At 48.7% G+C, this 21,175-nt stretch overlaps 1 protein-coding gene across 1 annotated transcript; it reads left to right on the top strand.

The window, feature by feature from the left end:
* Positions 1–18,372: 18,372 nt before the first annotated feature.
* On the top strand, positions 18,373–20,699 carry LOC123073947 (uncharacterized). Its single transcript, XM_044496929.1, has 2 exons — positions 18,373–19,902; positions 20,330–20,699. The coding sequence occupies exons 1-2, from the start codon at positions 18,473–18,475 to the stop codon at positions 20,337–20,339; spliced, it is 1,440 nt and encodes a 479-aa protein (XP_044352864.1). The 5' UTR covers positions 18,373–18,472; the 3' UTR covers positions 20,340–20,699.
* Positions 20,700–21,175: the final 476 nt, after the last annotated feature.

The following is a 21,175-nucleotide window of genomic DNA, read 5'->3' as shown; positions in this document are numbered from 1 at the left end:
GTTGAGGCTGTGTTGGGAGATGATAAGAAGTAATACCCAAGGCTGAGAGACTATGCTCAGACTGTCATGGATACAAAGCCTGGGAGTAGAGTTGTAGTCAGCACTGTAACTCCAAGAGCCACTGAAAAAATCCCACATCCAGGACCCAGATTCCATGCCATGTTTTACTGCATCAATGGAGCAAGGGAGGGATTTCTACAAGGGTGTAGACCATTCATTAGTTAGTTTATTTTAGCTTGTACACTACTTTGATGTTGTTAGTTTCAATAGCTTGCACATATAAATGCATTTAACATATTATGTTTACTTCCTGTTTTACATCCAGGACCCAGATTCCATGCCATGTTTTACTGCATCAATGGAGCAAGGGAGGGATTTCTACAAGGGTGTAGACCATTCATTAGTTAGTTTATTTTAGCTTGTACACTACTTTGATGTTGTTAGTTTCAATAGCTTGCACATATAAATGCATTTAACATATTATGTTTACTTCCTGTTTTACATCCAGGACCCAGATTCCATGCCATGTTTTACTGCATCAATGGAACAAGGGAGGGATTTCTACAAGGGTGTAGACCATTCATTGGTTAGTTTATTTTAGCTTGTACACTACTTTGATGTTGTTAGTTTCAATAGCTTGCACATATAAATGCATTTAACATATTATGTTTACTTCCTGTTTTAGGTATTGATGGATGTTTTATCAAGCTAACCACTGGTGCACAAATCCTTGCTGTCACTTGTAGAGATGGCAATAACAACATATACCCACTGGCATTTGGCATTGTTGGACAAGAGGACAAAGCAAACTGGTGCTGGTTTCTACACCAACTGAAAATTTGTCTTGGAGGAGAAGTTGGACAGTATGGTCCATATACTATAATGTCTGACAGACAGAAGGTATGTCTATCCACCTTGCATTGCCTGCTAGATATGTGTTTACATGTGTATTAGACAGTAGCTTAGCTGTTTAAATTGTGTGCACCAGGGGCTACTGTTTGCAGTTGATAGAGTTTTTCCTAATAGTAATCAAAGATTCTGCTTAAGACACATATATGCAAACTTCCAAAATGCTGGCTTTAGGGGGGAAGACCTTAAGAAGTGCATGGATAATGCCAGTTATGCATATAATGAACACAAATTTAATATAGCAATGGATGATCTCAAAGCTGAGAGTGAGGAAGCTTGGCAGTGGCTTAGTGCAATACCCAAGAAAACCTGGGCTAGGCATGCATTTGACACAAATTGCAAGACTGACTTGGTTGTCAACAATTTGTCTGAGGTGTTTAACAAGTACATCCTAGATCATAGGAAAAAACCAATAAGAACTATGTGTGATGGCATAAAGGATAAGCAGATGGTTAGGTGGCACAGGAATAGAGAGAGTGGAAAGGAAGCTAGATGGGAGATCACACCACATTACAGTGAGAAGTTGGAGATTGAGAAGGAAAGGGCCAGGTACTGCAAACCCATTCAAGCAGGTGTTAACTTGTGGCAAGTAACTAGTGGGGAGCAAACACATGTTGTCAATTTGGAACTTGAAACCTGTGGTTGCACAAAGTGGGACCTCAGTGGAGTCCCATGTAACCATGCCATCTCAGCAATTAACAAGGCAAAAAGGTTTCCAGAGGACTTTTTAAGCAATTTTTTCAAGAAACCATATTACTTGGCAGCATATGAACCAATGATATATCCTGTCCCTGGTGAGCATGACTGGACAAAGACCCCAGGTCTAGACATAGAACCTCCAGCATTTAAAGTCAAGAAAGGAAGAAAGAAAGAGAAGAGGATAAAGGGAAAATTTGAAGTTCCAAAGCCAAAGTCCACCTCAAGAATGGGGACAATAACTTGTAGCAATTGTGGATTACAAGGGCATAAATACACAAGCTGCCTTAAACAGTTGAAACCTGAGTAGGCCTTAAGAAAGAACAAACATGTGGTAAGCCCTTTGAACTAGTTCTTCACTTTGATGTTTCTGTAAATTACCTTTGTCCCTTGTACATTTCTTACTTGTAGTATTATTAAGTGTGTTTCCTTTGAATTGTTTTCCAAGCCTGCTGCAAGGAATTCACAAGGAAGAGGTGTTGCTCCTACAGCTCCTGCAGCAACACCTAGAGCTGCTTCAGGAACACCTAGAACTGCTTCAGCAACAACTAGAGCTTCTGCTAGTGCTGGCAGAGGTAGTGGAAGTGGTGCTGGCAGAGGTGCTGGAAGAAGGGCTGGTGGTGGAAGAGGATCTGGAAGAGCATCTTCTAGTGCTCAATCTACTGCTGGGAGAGGTGCTCATTCTTCAAGGCCTTTCTCTGCCCCAAGGCAGTATGGTGCCTCAACTTCTAGTGCTCCTCCTCCACCAACTGATGGCACACACACTGGATGGATGGCCTGGTTCAATGCTAGTAGAGGTGGCAGAAGGTGATGCAAACTTCTGTTGGTGCTACAATGTGCACCTACCACAATGTTGAATGTTATCTTTTGGTTTGATGTCACTCCAGTAACTACTGCTGATGCTTTATTTTGGTTTGATGCCACTACAGCAACTTGTGTTGATGATACATTGTGCTTTATTTTGCTTTGATGATACATCAGCAACTTGTATTCATGGTACAATGTGTATTATTTAGAGTTTGATGCCACTACAATGTGTTTTCTTTTGTGTTTGATGCCACTAAAGCAACTTGTGCTGATGCCAATGGATATCTTGATGGTTCTATTGGGGATAACTTGATGGTTCATGGATTGATGCCACTTGGGTGGATAACTTGATGGTTTATGTTCATACTTTAATGGCATTGTTTTGCTATTTGGTCATATGGATGAACCAACCTAAACCTAAGCATTAGTGTTTACGGTGTCTCGGGGTCGACGGAGCCACCCAAACCTAACCTTTAGGGTTTACGGTGTCTCGGGGTCGACGGAGCCACCCAAACCTAACCATTAGGGTTTACGGTGCCTTGGGGTCGACGGAGCCACCTAAACCTAACCTTTAGGTTTTACGGTGTCTCGGGGTCGACGGAGCCACCCAAACCTAACCTTTAGGGTTTACGGTGTCTCGGGGCCGACGGAGCCACCCAAACCTAACCATTAGGGTTTATGGTGCCTAGGGATCGACGGAGCCACCCAAACCTAACCTTTAGGGTTTACGGTGCCTAGGGGTCGACGGAGCCACCTAAACCTAACCATTGCGGTTTACGGTGCCTAGGGGTCGACGGAGCCACCCAAACCTAACCTTTAGGGTTTACGGTGTCTCGGGGTCGACGGAGCCACCCAAACCTAACCTTTAGGGTTTACGGTGTCTCGGGGTCGACGGAGCCACACAAACCTAACCATTAGGGTTTACGGTGCCTAGGGGTCGACGGAGCCACCCAAACCTAACCTTTAGGGTTTACGGTGCCTAGGGGTCGACGGAGCCACCTAAACCTAACAATTACGGTTTACGGTGCCTAGGGGTCGACGGAGCCACCCAAACCTAACCTTTAGGGTTTACGGTGTCTCGGGGTCGACGGAGCCACCCAAACCTAACCTTTAGGGTTTACAGTGTCTCGGGGTCGACGGAGCCACCCAAACCTAACCTTTAGGGTTTACGGTGCCTAGGGGTCGACGGAGCCACCTAAACCTAACCATTAGGGTTTACGGTGCCTAGGGGTCGACGGAGCCACCTAAACCTAACCTTTAGGGTTTACGGTGCCTCGGAGTCGACGGAGCCACCTAAACCTAACCATTAGGATTTACGGTGCTAACATAACCATCAAATAGTCTTCCAATGCTAACATAATCATCTAATATAAAACCTAGTGCATGAGAAATCATAATCTGAAGTCTAGCAAACATAACACAGAATATCTGATCCATCTTCCAATGCATGATATAACATCATTTCAAGTCTAGCAAACATAACACACAATAGTTACTGGAGTTCAACATATTATAGGGTACACAACCATTGTTCACAATACATAGTGGAGTTTAGATGCATAGTTCATCCTTTTCTCACAAAAGGATGAAAAGCATATTTACTACATACATACACAGCCATAGTTCATCTTAGAGAAGTTCACATTTAGTAGAGCCATACACTACACAACCATCATGCCCAAAAGGTCAGCATTGCCCACTAGTCTCATATTCATTTTCTTCACTTCTCTAAGATGGCCTGGATCCCCTTGATCTTCTCCTTCAGCTTCTCCTCTGCCTTCATCAGCTCAGCAAACTGAAGCTCTAGCTGCACCATCTCTTCACCATGCTTTTCCTTTCCCTTAAGCAAATCTGAAACCTGAAACTTCAACTCTAGCTTATCTTGGGTGAGCTTCTCCTCAGACTTTGTGAGCTCTGCATTCTTCAACTCCAAGTTCATCTTAGCTTCACTAAGCAATTGCTTGTCTGTAATATGCTTCAACTTCAGGTTCTGGATGACTGTAGCTTGAGCTCTTGTCAGGTTCAGTAGCACTTCATAATTCTGCTTAAGCTTCTCAGACTCTGCATCTCTCTTTGCCATCTGTGCCTTCATATCAGCCACCAGTTCACTTCTGCATTCATGCTGATATGTAATGGCAGACTGCAGATGTCTGAAATCCACCACCCTCTCCTCCTGGAAGCTCATAAGCTCATGCACATCTTGGACTAGCTTGTCATAGTTGGCCTCCAACTTGTTCTTCTCTTCTGTCAGATGGTGGATAGTGAAAGAACTTTCAAGATTATCATTCACCCTAGCACTCCTGCTATCTTCAACCATTGCCCACAGCTTCAACAATGCATTTTGCATTGTTGGGGGCCACTGGTGATCAACTCATTCAACAAACCCACAATTTTGCCCTTCCTGCAAAAAGAGCAAAAAGATAAATAATAAACAAGTTAGTTCATACCACAGGTAAATAACTAGTGCACTAAGCTACATTAGTTCCTACCACTGTTTTTCCTTTCTAAATTGGTAATAATAGCAGCACTAAGCTACACTGGTAATTGAGATGTACCTACCCACTAAATAACAGCATGACAAATTACAACACCACTCAGCTACAGATTTGAACAGATTTGCACTCAATATTTAGTTCCAAACAGGAGTAAAAGTGTAACAGCAACATAATTAACAGTGCACTGTCATTAACTACATAAAAATGCCACAACATCAACATAAAACCTGTAGAAGTCCCAAACTGAATATTTCACATGATACCAACAACAATGCCACTGCTAAATAACAGTACCATTGTCATGAAACTACTGCTACTGCTGTTGCAAAAGTGAATATGCCCTAATAATCAGGCCTTGTAGTCATGTTCAATATGCCACTGTCAAGCCAACAATAAAATGACACTATCACCCTACAATTCATACCGGCTCTGCACATGCTAAGAACCTTCTCCCTGTGTCTGTTCCTTCAAATGCGACAAGCCTCTCAAATGCCTTCCCGTGCTTCTCACATGACGACATCGTTTCCAGCTCAAGCCCCTGGTAATCTGGATCTTCAACGCTGAAAGGGACCTGCCGAACCTCATACAAACAAAATGCCCAAATCAAAACCCAGCAAAATCAACCAAATCAAAAAGCCCCAAATCTGAAACCCTAACCCTAAACCTAGCTCAAGGGAAATCACCTGGTTAAGCCCGTCCGTAGATGAGGTCGAGTGCATGTACGGCAGGCTGGACGTCTCCTCACTGCTTTCGTCTTCGAAAACCATGGCGGGCGGCGGCGGTCCGGTCCGGCAACGCTGCGGGCGGCGACGAGGGCGGCGAGAGAGGAGCGAGGAGGAAGGCACGAGCGAGGAGGGAGAGACAGAGCACGGGCCGGTCCGGTTCGAGCCGGACCGCACGTATCGAGCGAGCGGGTGGGTGCCGATTCGCCAGCGTGGCAGCTGACGCGCGGGCCCGGGCGGTCAGTTCCAGCGTCAATACGTAGAAATACGAAGATTAGCTCGATTTGCAACGGTTCGACCCAAACGTTGTACTGACACGTAAAAATTTTCAAAAGTGGTACCAATTCGCCACCACCGCCCCAAATGTGGTATATCGTGTAATTATCTCCAAATCCTTGGTGGTTGGGGCGCTGAGCATTAATCTTAATGGCGCTGGCAGCTCGGGCGGCATTGAAGACAATGGCTCGCACAGCGCTAGGCCTGGGGCTAGCGGCGTGGCAAAGGATGCTGCGGCATGGACGACGGTGGGCTCGAGGCACCGTCCACGACAAGACCCCCGGCGTCCGGCGCCGTCCGAGAGGCAGCTTGCTTTCTTAAGGCGCACCAGTGGCCTCTGTTTTCGCTGCCTCTCCCCTTACCACCACGCCAGAGACTGCCGCGATCCAATCCGATGCCTCGCTTGCAACGCTCCGGCCACCGGGAACGAGACTGCACCAACCGCCCTCCTCCGTCGCCCCCGGCCAGAGCTTGCCCGCCGCCATCAACGCGGCGCCCGGGGAGCCCAAACTCCTCCTCCTGGGCTGCTGTGGTAGCGGGCACGCACCACTCCGCCTTCATCACTGAAGCTTGCTCGCCTCCGGCTGTCATGGCGCAGCAGGGTCCTGGTTCGGTGCTCCTGCCAGCCGCCCTGACGAGGACACCTGTGTCGTGGCGACGTCCTTGGAGCTCGACCGCGACCGCCGCTGCCTGGGCGGTCAACTCGCCGCGCGAGGGGGCAAGCGTCCTGCGGGACTGCTTTCGCAACGTGCGACGCGATGACCCCCCAACATTGTCGAGCGCCTGCTCGGCCGCCGGTGCGCCCTGGAGTCCTTGGACGGACGGCCGCTCCGTCACCATGACAGACACCCGTGCCCTGGGGCGGCTCTGGGCATGGACCACGAACCCCAGCGCGCTGCCAAAGGTGATCTGGCTCACCTTCACCTCGCGCTCCCCGGACGCAGACGTCGCCGTTGCCAGGAAGAAGCCCACAATTAAAGGTTCCACTTCCACCTACCGTGTCCTCATCCATCTGGACACCGTGGAGGACTACTCCGCCGCCGTGTCAGGAGTAATGTGCGTGTGATGTTCGACCATATCACAACATAAAAGCTTTTTTTCGCTCCTGATTTCTTGCGATGTGATGACAGTGTGCACCCGCCCATTCTTCTTTCTCCTTGCTTTAGTATCATCCCACTCCACTTTGTTGTCTTCACGGCCAACTGTGCTGTCTCAAACTTGAAAATATCCCTGCTTGATATGGATCATTATTCATGAAGGCCAACATGCTGCAATGACATCATTCATCCTTTGTATATCAGAGAAGCAAAAATTTGCGAGGATGCTAAATCCTCTGGAGCAGAACCTATATGAGTTCACCAAATTGCTTCTTCAAGAAACAGATAAACAGGGCCAAGAGTTCTAGCATTATCACACAAAACTATTTTTAGTTCCTCTCCTTGGAGTACCAACTAAACATCTGTAGAGAAACTTCATCCATAGTACTGAAAAACCCTTTCCTTTTTCAAATAATAGTACAAGATCCGCTGTGGCACCATAATCAAATATTCCAAGGGAAATTCCTTGTAGCCTGCCAGTCGCCAGACGCCTCTTGCTAAATCACTTGACAAGTTTAGCTTTTATAGCTCATACATTCTCCTTCATACTCTACCAACAAATCCAATTTATCACTGTCGGTACTCACAACAGCCTACAACTGGAGCATCACAATTTTTTTTTCCACAATAGACTATCCACATTTGCTAATCAATCATACAGCTTCCAATGCATAGCACCATTGTCTAATCGTGAGAAAACAGAAAAAAAATGGGATAATAGACTTTTATTTGGATATAGAAAAATTGTGAGCACCTTTGATCAATAATATTATTTTGGTATGTGGGTGGTATTTACAATGAGTATGTAGTGACTGCAATGGAATTTCGAAATACAAATTGTGAGAGAGTGCAGGTGAGTAGTAGTTAAGCAGCTAAAAATGCTCTAGGTAGTAGTGCTAGTGCTAGTGGAGCAGCAGCAAAAGCATCACCGAGTTACTTACCATGCTGCAAACCAACTAATGACCACTTAACATATATTGAGACACAAAGCCCAAAGAATAAAAAGGAGAAGACACAAGCATAATTTACTGAGACCCCACTTTTGGTGTAAGATTTGCTACTGACAGAAATAAAACACAAGCAGATGGGAGCTATACAAGAAAGGCGGATTCTTCAAAATTGCAGTATCAGCATATTCCACCTATGCATTACTAAGGTCCGAAAAGTATTAGACCTTAGTGTGATAAGAGATTTACATAAAAAATACTGCAAAAACCATTGTGATATTTCAAAAGAGAAAAAATAGATACAAGAAAGTGGATATATTGCTTCAATTCTTACATTTTCAGGCCTGTCATCTCCTTTTTCATTGTACGCATCTTGATCCCTCTAGGGCTGCTGGGGAAAATGCAGAGGCACTCGTTAGCGGATACCAATATCAATAAAAATGCTGTTTCAATCAACAACGGCGGTGCCATGAGTGTTGCTCCACTCCTCTTCAGTGTAACGGTGGCCTGGCACTGAAGAGGATCTAACTCACCTGCTGATTGGTTTCCCCAGCCCTCGCTCCTCTTGACGTGCATACTGTTGCTGACGTAGATGCCGCTCGTGCAACCACATTGGAGCATACATGCTTTTGCTGCTCCTTTACATGAGATCCCGCTTGACATTGACAACATGCTAGTCCGTCTTCTCCTCTGGGTAGTGTCGAAGAGCAGGAACACAGTGGTCTTCAACAGGGTGCACCTGAACGCTCGCCAATATCATCTCACATGCTAGCCTTCATTGTTTTGAGTTGCTGCACTTGTCTCTGTGGCTTTTAACCTTCATTGTTTTGAGTTGCTGCACTTGTCTCTCTGGCTTTTAGAGCCTTACAAAATAATATAAGGAACAAGAAGTTCGACCTCTTAGAAGCAAATGCAAAGAAAGTAGAAAGCATATTTTGTTAAGGTGTCATTCATGCAATAAAAGATTCAGTGTGTGGCGAGCGCCACATAGATTTCTTTACCACACAGAGGAAAACGATCACATGTATTTGGTTGCTATGTATACAGCAAAGATTTATGATGATACAGAGAATGGTGACGAAAGTGCATACATGCATGACAGAAACTGAACGAATGTTGCATCTCCACCATCCGCAATTGTCTACCTCCCATCAGCATGGCGGCTAGGAAGACAGAAAACATAACTCAATCCTTACAGCCTGAAAAGTATTCTTGCTAGGACTTAACTTGGATCGGGTCACAAAAGAATGCCCCTTCAGATTTGGTTAGTGCAGACAAAATCCTTTCTCTTAAACGTGATATACCGATCTCTATCAGTTCAGATCTTCAGTTTTAGTAATCTAAAAAAGCTATCTGAATATTCTACTACAGATATTTTAAGCCTTATAAATACAAATAAAGCATAAAACTCAACAAGAACATCAGGCGCCAAATTAAGATTCTGTGATGCCAGAATACGCATGCCAGTTTGATGTTCCCAGCACTACCGGAATCGCACCCTACGCCGACGGCGAGGGCCGTCGGCATAGCCCTGATATGCCGTCGGGACATGCCTATGCCGACGGCCCCCGTCGGCATAGGGCCGTCGGCAACATATCCGTCGGCGCAGCCCGGGGGGCCGTCGGCATAGGATCTATCCCAACGGTGTCCATACATCTATGCCGACGGCCCTGGCCGTCCGCAACGTTCCCGTCTAACGGCGGCCGCTGTCAAGTGACGACCAACCGCTGCTCGCCACGTGGCTCATCTATGCCGACGGCCGGGCCGTCGGCTTAGTTTAAATCTATGCCGACGGTGAGGCCGTCGGCATAGGCTTACCCAAGGAGCGCCCAGTTGCTTCTATGCCGACGGCCTGGCCGTCGGCTTAGTTTAAATCTATGCCGACGGCCAGGCCGTCGGCATAGATGCCACGCGTCCGCAACTGGGCGCTCGGGCCAGCATAGTTTGTATTTGATTTTTTTTCTTTTTTCTGTTTGTTTTCAAATCAATTCAATTCAGATATACAGCACATATCAGCAAATATATATGATGGAAATAAACATATAGAACACATCTAAGTATCATCCGTCACCATCACAACAATATATGCATAAGCATCATCATAATCAACATAAAGATAAGCATAAGCATATAAAGAAGCACACAAGTCATCTAAAGGACCATCAAAGACCACAAGTTTATCATCATCACCACACACAAGTCATCTAAAGATACATAAGCATAAGCACACAAGTAACCAAAAGGCTTAAGCGCCAGGACGTCGAGCACCGCAGAGGTCGTCACCGCCAAGACCGCTGAAGCCCAGGTCGTCACTGCTAGCGGCAGCGCTACCGCCAAGACCGCCTCCACCTCCGCCTCCGCCTCCATGGATCGGAGTGGTCGGGCTCCGTGACTCGGGAGTGCTGCGAAGACCACCGCCAACGGTTGATCCACCGGTTCCCTGGATGTTGAAAAGACATATTAACGGGATATATGACTGTGTTGAAAGGCATGATATGCTTTGAGTGAATAGATTAGGGATGAACTAACCGGCGAGGGGCCAGCGTTCTGTGCCACAAACTCCTCAAAGGTCAGCAACGTTGGCTGTGCTGGAGGACCCTCTGCTGATGGCCATTGGGGACACCTGCCGGCCGCCATTTCCTGAAAAGCGTGCTGCATCTGGCAATCCCTCTGCTGATGGTATGCATGAAGGCGGTCGTGCCACGCCATGGTCTCCTGGCGTGTGTACTCCATGTAGGCCTACAGTATGACATGATGAAACTCACAAAACTACTAAATGCGGAAAATAAAGTGAGCAATGAAGATAAAAGGGAAAATGGCTTAGCTCGGCAAGCACTCGCCAGACATGCTCGGGGACATAGCCTCGAACCATCACCGGCATTATCCGCTCAATCCATACATGGTAGTCATGACTCTTCAGGCCGGTCACTTTGCCCGTTGAAAGATTGACTCCCTTACTTATATTCGATGCATAACCATCGGTGAACTTCAAAATGTGTTTCAGCCAGATAAGTACTTCCTTTTTTTCTGGCGGTTTAAGGACAAAGTCAGCATCTGGCTTGAACCAGTTTTTTCGACCGCCTGTGGGAGGCTTCACGTTCAGACGTGGTCTATCACAAATTCTCTGTTGATCGGCTCTAGCTTTAACGTTATCCTTCGTCTTATCAGGAATATTGAGGATCATGTGGAAAAGGGACTCTGCCACATTCTTTTCGGTGTGCATCACATCGATATTGTAAGGAAGTTTGAGGTCCTTCAAATAGGGAAGTTGCGAGAAGGGGGTAATGTGAGTCCAGTTGTGCGTCTCACCATATCCCTCGAAGCCTTTGGCTTTGGCTTTGCGTTTGCCTTTGACTTTAGGCTGGAGAGCTTTTAGCTGAGCAAGAACATCTGCCCCCGAAAATGTTGGAATCTCGGTTACTTCATGAACAACCCGGCCTTTCGTGAAGTTCTTCTTGTCTTCCCTGTCTGGATGGTCTGGAGGGAGGAACTGTCGATGCAGGTCAAAGGCTACATACTTGCCATCCTTACTCAGCCAAATCATTCGCAGAGCCTGCATGCACACTGGGCATGGCATCTTCCCACTTGTACACCATCCGCAGAATAGAGCATAGCCGGGAAAGTCATGCATGCAATAGTGCAACCAAACTTTCATCAAGAAATTTCTCTGCAGATCCCGGTCGTATGTCAACGTCGGAAAGTACCAAGAATGGTGCAAAGCATCCACCAGCGGCTGCATAAACACACCCAATTGCTTCCCCGGATAACCAGGCCCCGGAATGATGAGCGACAAGAACATGGTCTTGCGTTGCATTAGGGCACCGGGAGGAAGATTGAGCGGAATTACAAACACGGGCCAGCAGCTGTATGGATTGGACGACATACCATATGGATTCAACCCATCACCTGATATGGCTATTCTGACATTCCCAGCCTCGGCTGCTTCCTCGGGGTATTCTTCATCGAACGACTTCCATGCTTCCCCTTCCGATGGATGTACGATTTTTTTTGGATTGTACCTTATACCTTCCTTGTGCCACTTCATCATTTTGGCAGACTCCTTCATGATGAAAAGGCGCTGCAGTCTTTTTATAAAATCAAGATACCGAAGAACCTTAACGGGGATGGTTAGCTGCTTTTTCTCACCATCCTCACCGACCACCTCAATGTACCGAGACGAACCGCATTGCCTACAGTACTTGTCATCCGCATACTCGTGCCTAAACAAAAGGCAATTCTTCGGGCAAACATCTATTTTCTCATAATCCATAGAGAGTGCCTTCATGATTTTCTTTGTATCGTACATGCTTTTCGGCAGTTCATGACCCTCAGGGAGGCTGTTAGCCCATACTCCCAAGAATGCTTCGAATCATTTCTGGCTACAGCCGTACTCAGCCTTGACTGCAATCAGTTGCGAGATGGCATCCAGCTGAGATATTTTCGCACCCGCATAAAGAGGTTTCTTCGACGAGGCCAAGACCTCCAAGAAGGCCTTTGCGGTTGCCTCGGGCTCCTCCGGTTCATTGTCTGAAGGTGTCGCATTCGCCGTTTCTGCAACAATGACATCATCTAGCATGTCCCTGACCCCGTCGTCCTCATATCCATCGATGCGTTGTCGCATCACCTCCTCTCTACCACGGTCCTGCTCGGCTATGTTTATCGGCGGCATGTCAAAGTTTGGCATATATCCGTGCGTGCGAAGGTGCTCACTCATGTCCGTCTGATTTCTACGGTGACGTCTGGCACATCTCGCACAGGGGCATGGTGGGATAATTCTCATTGGACGACGGAATATCTCCTTCAAATACACATCGGTTTTCGCGATCCACTCTGATGTTACTCGATTTTGACGGATAAAACCACTGTACATCCACTGATTATCTGCCATCCTCTGCTTTTTTGCAAGCCACACAACATAATTAAGGATTCACTTAAATTAATCACATCAAATTTTCAGTTTCTACCGCGTTGAATCCACCTACATCTCTAATAGGTAAAGATGGGTCCTAATCCCACCCGAGGATGTGTAGATTGAGTATGTCCTCCATTCTACCCCGTTCCGAGACAAAATTTCGGCAGCACCTCCCCGCTGTTCTCCAGATACACGTCTCGGCAAATAGCCGAGAGAATGTGCTCCGGAGAACAATGGGGAGGCGCCGCCAAAATCCTGTCTCGGAACAGGGTAGAACATGGAGAACATAACCAATCTACACATCCTCGGGCTGTCCGTGGAAAACGCTGGACAATCCGAAAGAGCTGCGGTGATAAATATGCAATTGAATGCATATTTATCGATGCAACCCTTTCGGACGGGAGATGCCTAGGTTACGCCAGTTGACTTGAGAATGAAATCTAGTGACATGATTCGTAGCTCACCCTCGGCTGTAGAGGAAGTATTCGAATAGCAGACGGACGACCGGGGACCAACAGCTCCTACGCCGATCACTTCACCAAGATGGAACACCACAGAACCTGCACCGTGACAATAATTAAGTACATCACAATATATTCATCATCATCATCTAACAATCACCGAATCATAAAAATCAGCATCCTATATCATCTCTTCCGGAAAAAAAATCATTATCTATCATCAACATCATCATCTATCATCATCAACATCATCATCTATCATGTAACAATCATCATACATTTGCAACTATCATCAAAAAATCTATCATCTAACATCATGCCCCTTGTTAAAAAAATTGCATTTGTTGCATTTCTCACATTTGTAACTATCATCAAATCATCTATCATCTAACTATGCATCCATCCATCTAGTTACATAACTATGAACAACAACAAAATTAACAAAAAAATCTACAGAGAGGGAGGGAGGGAGCACACCGTGGGGGAGGGCCGGCTCGGGGGGAGGGGCAGGCACGGGGGAGGGGCAGAGCAAGCGGTGGAGGGCCGCCGCCGCGGTGGCCTGGCGCGGGGAAGGGCCGGCCGCGCGCGGGGCAGAGGCGAGGGCGGCCGGGTCGATGACGGGGTGGACGAGGCAGCGACGGGGTGGCCGACGCGAGGACGGGGTGGCCGGGGCGGGGGCGGTGTGGCCGGGAAGGGGTCGCAGAGGTCGGGGAGGGGACGAAGTGGCCGCTGGGGCGGGGTCGATGGAGGTCGGGGTGGGGATGGAGGTCGGGGGAGGGAGGGCCGGCCGCGCGGGGGATGTGTCGAGGGAGGCCAGGGCGGGCGGATAGAGCGGCGGCGCGGGCTGATCCGCGCGGAGACGACGGCGGCGTGGGCGGATCCAGGCGGCGGCGCGGTGCGGGTCGACGTGCGGGCGGGGGGGTGAGACAGAGAGGGAATGGGTGGAGGAGGATGAACAGCGAGTGGATAAGGTCACCCCTATGCCGACGGCCTGGCCGTCGGCATAGGCTGGGTCCACAAGTCAGTGGAGCGGGAGGAGTGGATAAGGTGGCCCTATGCCGACGGCCAGGCCGTCGGCATAGGAGTGGTCCCACCTGACAGCGAGAGGGCCATCGTGGCCGTCGGCATAGGAGTGGTCCCACCTGACAGCGAGAGGGCCATCGAGTGGATAGGAGGCCTATGCCGACGGCTATGCCGTAGGCATAGATGGCAACTACTTTTTTTTGAAAAAATAGTCCCACCTCGCCGAGGAAAAAGCAATTTGACCTGTTTAAATAGTTCACTAGTCCATACTTTATAAGCTCCGGTATTCATTAAACTTATATGAAGAAAATGGACAATTACTGTGAACTTTTCAGTGCCCGGGCAGCCGGCCCGGTGCCCGAGCACTAAAAGGTTCACAGTGATAGTACATTTTCAATGATGAATACCGGAGTTTTTAATAAATTCAATTATTACATTTTTAGATTCTTAGTTTACCGTCTGTATGGGACCCGGTACCCGGTGCGACGCCTGTGACACCGGGACCCTGGGGGTTAGGCGGTACGGGGGCCGTGGGGGGTAGCAATGCCACTGGAGCTTAGCCTTCGGCATAGATGGACATGCCACGTCCGGCGAAAGTCAAAGGGCTAGACCCGGCGGTCGTCTGTGTCAGGGATAGACAGGACGGGGTACCTGTGGGCGGGGTGGGGGGGTAGCAATGCCGTCCGTGAGGGGGGCCACAGCCCGGAGACGCGTGCCGCCTCTCCGGACATGCCACCACACCACCCCACATGTATGAGGGCCCGGTGCGACGCTCCGATGGCATTGCTACCCCCCAGGGCCCCGTCCCGCCTAACCCTGTAGCGTTAGACCACGAGATCCAGCCCTTTGACTTTACACAGACAGGCTTTGACCAGTGGAACTCTCCCCCCGGTTGTGTTAGGTCAGCCCATAGGAACACTTTGGAGCAACATCCGGGCCAAACCCACAGCAAGATCCCCTCCATGTAGACCCGACGCGTCTGTTTCACCCCTCCAGGTGCTAGTGGCGGCGCCGTCCGTGAGGGGGGCCACAGCCCGGAGACGCGTGCCGCCTCTCCGGACATGCCACCACACCACCCCACATGTATGAGGGCCCGGTGCGACGCTCCGGTGGCATTGCTACCCCCAGGGCACCCGTCCCGCCTAACCATGTAGCGTTAGACCACGAGATCTAGCCCTTTGACTTTACACGGACGGGCTTTGACCAGTGGAACTCTCCACCCGGTTGTGTTAGGTCAGCCCATAGGAACACTTTGGAGCAACATCCGGGCCAGACCCACAGCAAGATCCCCTCCGTGTAGACCCGACGCGTCCGTTTCCCCCCTCCAGGTGCCGGCGGCGCCGCCGTCCGTGAGGGGGGGCACACCGCGGAGACGCGTGTCGCCTCTTCGGACATGGCACCAGACCACCCTGCATGTATATATGAGGGCCCGGTGCGACGCTCCGGTGGCATTGCTATCCCCCCAGGGCCCCCGTCCCGCCTAACCATGTAGCGTTGGACCACGAGATCTAGCCCTTTGACTTTACACGGACGGGCTTTGACCAGTGGAACTCTCCACCCGGTTGTGTTAGGTCAGCCCATAGGAACACTTTGGAGCAACATCCGGGCCAGACCCACAGCAAGATCCCCTCCGTGTAGACCCGACGCGTCCGTCTCCCCCCTCCAGGTGTCGGCGGCGCCGCCGTCCGTGAGGGGGGCACACCCCGGAGATGCGCGCCGCCTCTTTGGACATGGCACCACACCACCCCGCATGTATGAGGGTCCGGTGCGACGCTCCGGTGGTATTGCTATCCCCCCAGGGCCCCCGTCCCGCCTCTTCAGACATGGCACCACACCGCCCCGCATGTATGAGGGCCCTCCTACGGTTGTGGAAGCGTGGTGGCTGGCGCAGGCACCCGGCACGCAGCTCCGGGGTGTGCCCCCCTCACCGGCGTCGCTGTGGGGCACGGCGGCAGCAACGTCCGTGAGGGGGGCAATCGATATACCATCGGGGTATGTTTTTTTGTTACATAAGGCACATTTATGTTGTGAAAAAAAAAGGAAAAAGTAAATAATATAAATAAATAAATAGAGGTATGCCATCGACCGTGGCCGTGTGCGCAGGTATGCCGACGGCAAGGCCGTCGGCATACCTGCGCACACGGCCACGGTCGATGACGTGGCAAAGGGCGGGGATCGATGACGTGGCAACATCCATGGGCCAGGCCTATGCCGACGGCCAGGCCGTCGGCATAGATTTGCCACCCCACGGACCGGCGAGTGACGCGGATCGATGACGTGGCGGGCGACGTAGATCGATGACGTGGGGGCTATGCCGACGGCCGCCGTTAGCCCGTTGGCGTAGACTGACGCCGTCAAAAGGCCATTTCCGCCTGGGTAGCCGGGCCCACGTTCTATGCCGACGGGCTTATCTATGCCGACGGCCGCCGTAGGCATATTTCTAGCGACGCTGACAGCCGAACTATGCCGACGGGGGCCGTCGGCATAGATGGATATACGCCGACGACTTTTCTATGCCGACGGCTTGGGCTGGGCCGTCGGGATAGGACAATCTATGCTGACGGGGGCCGTCGGCATAGGTTCGGCCGTCGGCATCGCCAGTTATTCTGGTAGTGCAGTCATTAGCTTGGCTCAGGATTAAAAGAAGTAACCAAATAGTAAAGTACCAAATATTGTAAGCAGTATCGTGTTCAATCCTGTAGATACTGTAGGACTTCACTGATTTTAACCAGTCGTGTAGATAATGTAGAACTTCACTGATTTTAGAAGTTTTGCCTGACAAAAATATTTTGAATTTTCTTAGCACATACAATTTTCAGGATAATGTGATTTCCCTGAGAGATAATCCACAATGGCAAGACAATTTTCAGGAATATAAGCATATATTGGCCAAATTATATTAAGAAGTAAGCTGCAAAAGATTCACATCGTGCTTGGAGAAAGACTTTCCAGTCATCTTTATTGGTTCTTCTGGCTCTACTGAGGTGCTTTCCCATTACCACCCAACTTTCTCTCCTAGCTCTGTAGAAATGAAGCATCTTCCCAGTGTAAGATTGATGTATATTGCTGGACGTTCTTTTAGAAATCAAACATTTTATTGAAAAACGTCTGACCTATCAAAGACCTCAGGTCTTTCAGCTCAGCATCCGAAAGTAAACATACGTGTCCAACAGCACATATAGACGAGCAGCTATGCTATTGCTTCCATCGCAGCAGGATCAAGCAGTATGTGGATCACAAGAATAGACGAGCCCAGATAGCTTCCATGGCGATGCCGGCAAATGCCTGCTGCTGCACCCACGTCATGATCAATGGAAATACCCGCATCAACATTTATTTTGATAGTTCCTTGTGGAGGTGGCTCCCATGCATCTAACTTGCACATTTGAAGTCGTTAATTCATGTGACGCTCTCGGCGCCTGAAGCTGTTCCAATTCAGCTATGAACCTTGTGACAAACAATTCCTTGTGGATGACTCTTTCATGTATTAGCTTCATCTGCGCGCATACCAGATTGCCCATGAAGTACCGCCATTCTAGTCATCTCGTCACGTGCGAGTGCGAGAACTTGCATCGTAGAAAACAGCAAGATCTGAGTCGTCGTAGCGATCATGTGTGCCATCAAGCCATCATCAACCAACGCCCACACACAGACCTAGCAATGGTGCATTCAATCAAACTGTGCCTGGAGGAGTCCTCCATGCCGCACACATACTAGTTATCATTGTTGGACATATTCCTGTGCTTCCTCAAGTCCTTGGTCGGGATGTGGTCGTGTGACAGTGAGTTATATGGAAAGTTGGAAACTAAGCAATCAGCAAGGCCCGAGCTAAAAAAAAAAAGGAAGAGCAAACTAAGCAATCAACAGGGCCCGAGTTAAGGCCCACGTTCTAGGCCCTTATCAAACTTTACCTCATACAAACTCTCTAATCAAGCCAAGCGGGGCTAGGCAGGGTAGATAGATCTGGGACGTCCAGTATTTGCGATCGCCCCGTTTTACTGTTAATACCGCCTCTATATCATTAGATCGAGATCGAGATCATCTATCTCGCAGTGATATCCCTCCAGCGCCTCCCTCTTTTCTCGCGAAACCCTAGCCTAACCCACCCCTGCGCCGACCCATCAGACATGGCCGTGGCTGGATCTGACCAGGCTGCTGGCTGGATGATGCTGGACCGCTTCGTCTACCGCAGGGACGAGGACGGCGACAGCGGCTTCCCGGACGAATCTACGGCGCCCCTCAGGGCCACCTCGTCAACCTCTCTCGGCAGGCCTTTCGAGGTCGCCATCCTGCACGCCGAGCCCCCCGCCGTCTCCCGTCTCTACGTGCGGTGGCCCGGCGGCACCAAAGGAAAATACGGCTCCAGCACCTGCACCGCGCTCATGGCCGCGCACCGTGACCTCATCCTCTTCCAGCTCGTCTCCATGGCAGGTGATATCACGCATGACCACTTCGTCTGCATAGCATGCTCGGATCCTGCAGCTGGGCCGCACATGGAGCTCAAACGGCTCCCCCTTTGCACCATACCCATGGTCTTACCTCCGTGCTGTGAGGAAGACACGGAGGGAACTTCTTCTTGTGAGGAAGACACGGAGGGAACTTCTTCTTGTGAGGAAGACACGGAGGGAACTCCATGTTCCGAGGAAGACACGGAGGGAACCACTATGCGGCGGGTGTTTTTCCCCAACACCGTAGGGCTCATTCGCGGATCATCCCCTGGCCATGAAGAAGAGTTTGCCGTCGCACAGCTGGCTATGGTCACCCAGATACGAGGCGCCTACCAGATGGAAGCTGAAGTGTGCGTACTCCGCTCACGTGTGTCGGCTCCTGACGATGCTGGCATGTGGGAGGTTCAAAAGATACCTATTCAGCATAAGACTTATGAATTCCCGGCCCTGGATAATTGGTTGACGGATGCTGTCATCACATTCAACAAATATATCTGCTGGATTTCCTACTACACAGGAGGTATTCTATTCTATGATATATTTGCAGAAACACCCAACATTTTTTATCTACGGTTACCTACCGCTCACCGTCCTAGAAAAATGCAAGAAAGAGGTTTCCTTGAGATGAAACATAGCCTCTGTGTCACCGGCGTTGGAGGTGATCTTCTCAAATACACTTCTGTTGTTCGCCATGATGAAAAACTCTGCGGCCCACTTGAACCTCGTACAGGTTATACCATCGTCACTGATACTTTGAGCATAACGGAGAGTGGTGATGTAAACTGCTTCCACGAAAGGGTAAAGATAGCTTTTGAATTGTGGCGTTACAACACCTCTGAATGTCTCCCGCGTGAAGGCCTGATGTACCCTCTTGTGAGCATGGACAACCCTAGTAGTGTGCACTATTTGATCTCTGAGGAAGGAGATAAGATTGACAAGGTTTCCATGGTTACGTTGGATATGATTACTCAGAAAGTCACTTCAATTGTTCCATATATTAAAGGAGAGGAAGACCTCTGTGGCCAAGATGCTGACATGGTTAAAGAAAAGTCACACCTTCTCACGTCCTTCCTTCCATCCGAGTTCCCCAAGTTCTTGAATCTCACAAGGTATTGATTGATCTGCGCGCTGGATTTTTTTTTCCTTTTAAAACATTTTAGATACAATAAGTCAGTGGTAGAGTGCAGACTCTGTAAAGTTCAGTTTGAAGCAGGCCCTCACTATTATTGTGACACGATATCCCTATGGCGCTATCTATGTCATTTATAGTGTAATCTCTTGTCATGCCGCCTTTTGAAGTTATCAGTACAATTGCAACCTAGCAGTTGTAGTTCAGGTCTATGTGCATATATTACTTCTTCGGAAATTTAGTTCTACTCCGAAGCTAAAGCTATGATAACTTAGTTGCCTTAAGAAAAAATTGGAACAACCAATTTATGTCCAGGTCCAAATCAAGTGTTAAAATATTGAGTGCAATTCCTCTGGTTATTTGGTTAGAGCATTTGCTGACTAAAGTTATCTGATTTATGCTTTCAGGGATCGCTGAAGCATCCAGAATCTTGGGGATTCTGTGCAAGTAGGTGTCAGTTCCATCATTGGATTGCCATGATATGTTCTGCTGTGGAGAATAGAGTGGCGAGGTGTTAATCCATCTGATGGTCACATGGATTTGTTGAGGAGATGGTCCTGTGAGTTGCTGAAGTTTAGATTTCGTGTGTGGTCTATCTACTTGCTGTGTCAGTCTTGTTAGTTTCCAAACTTGTATGGGACCCCAGTTTCGTTGGGCGCTAAGAGATACGGGCTTCTGTAGTTTGATCAACTTGATAATGGTGTTTTGAACTTTTATTTCTAAGTATCAATAGTTCCCTGAGTTCTTGAATGGCCATCTCAGTTATTATGACAGTGATGTCTCTTTTGCTCAATGCCTCTATCCCAGTTATTATCATTGAATAGGGCATTAGGAAGCAAAGTGAGTTCACCTTCCTGGACAGTCCTCACGCCATTGCCACTGCCACTGTTATGTCAGATTGCAAAGTTTATTTTTGATATAGATGTATCAACCGCTTGTCTCCTTTTCTCGGTGTATGTGACTGGGCTCTGCTTTTTTAGGAGTAGTGTAGGAGCAAATTAACATGCTAGTTTGCTCTGGTTTGACTAATTAAAATTGATGCTAGACTACTACTATCGATCACTTAGAGAGAGGCTAGTTGATTCGCTGATAGATGCACTTGAGGAGCAAGGTGAAACAACCAGATGCAGGCCCTGAGAAGAAAAGCTGTTGTAATGTGAGAGCCATTAGGCAATTAGCTAGAGTAACTACTATGCTCTCTTTTTTTGTGTAGGGAAAAAACTAGTATGTTCTTAGTAGTATGTACTCTGGAT

This window comes from Triticum aestivum, chromosome 3D, assembly GCF_018294505.1.
Source record: "Triticum aestivum cultivar Chinese Spring chromosome 3D, IWGSC CS RefSeq v2.1, whole genome shotgun sequence".
In the NCBI taxonomy this organism is placed as follows: Eukaryota; Viridiplantae; Streptophyta; class Magnoliopsida; order Poales; family Poaceae; genus Triticum; species Triticum aestivum.
This window is presented reverse-complemented; position numbering and strand designations above follow the sequence as displayed.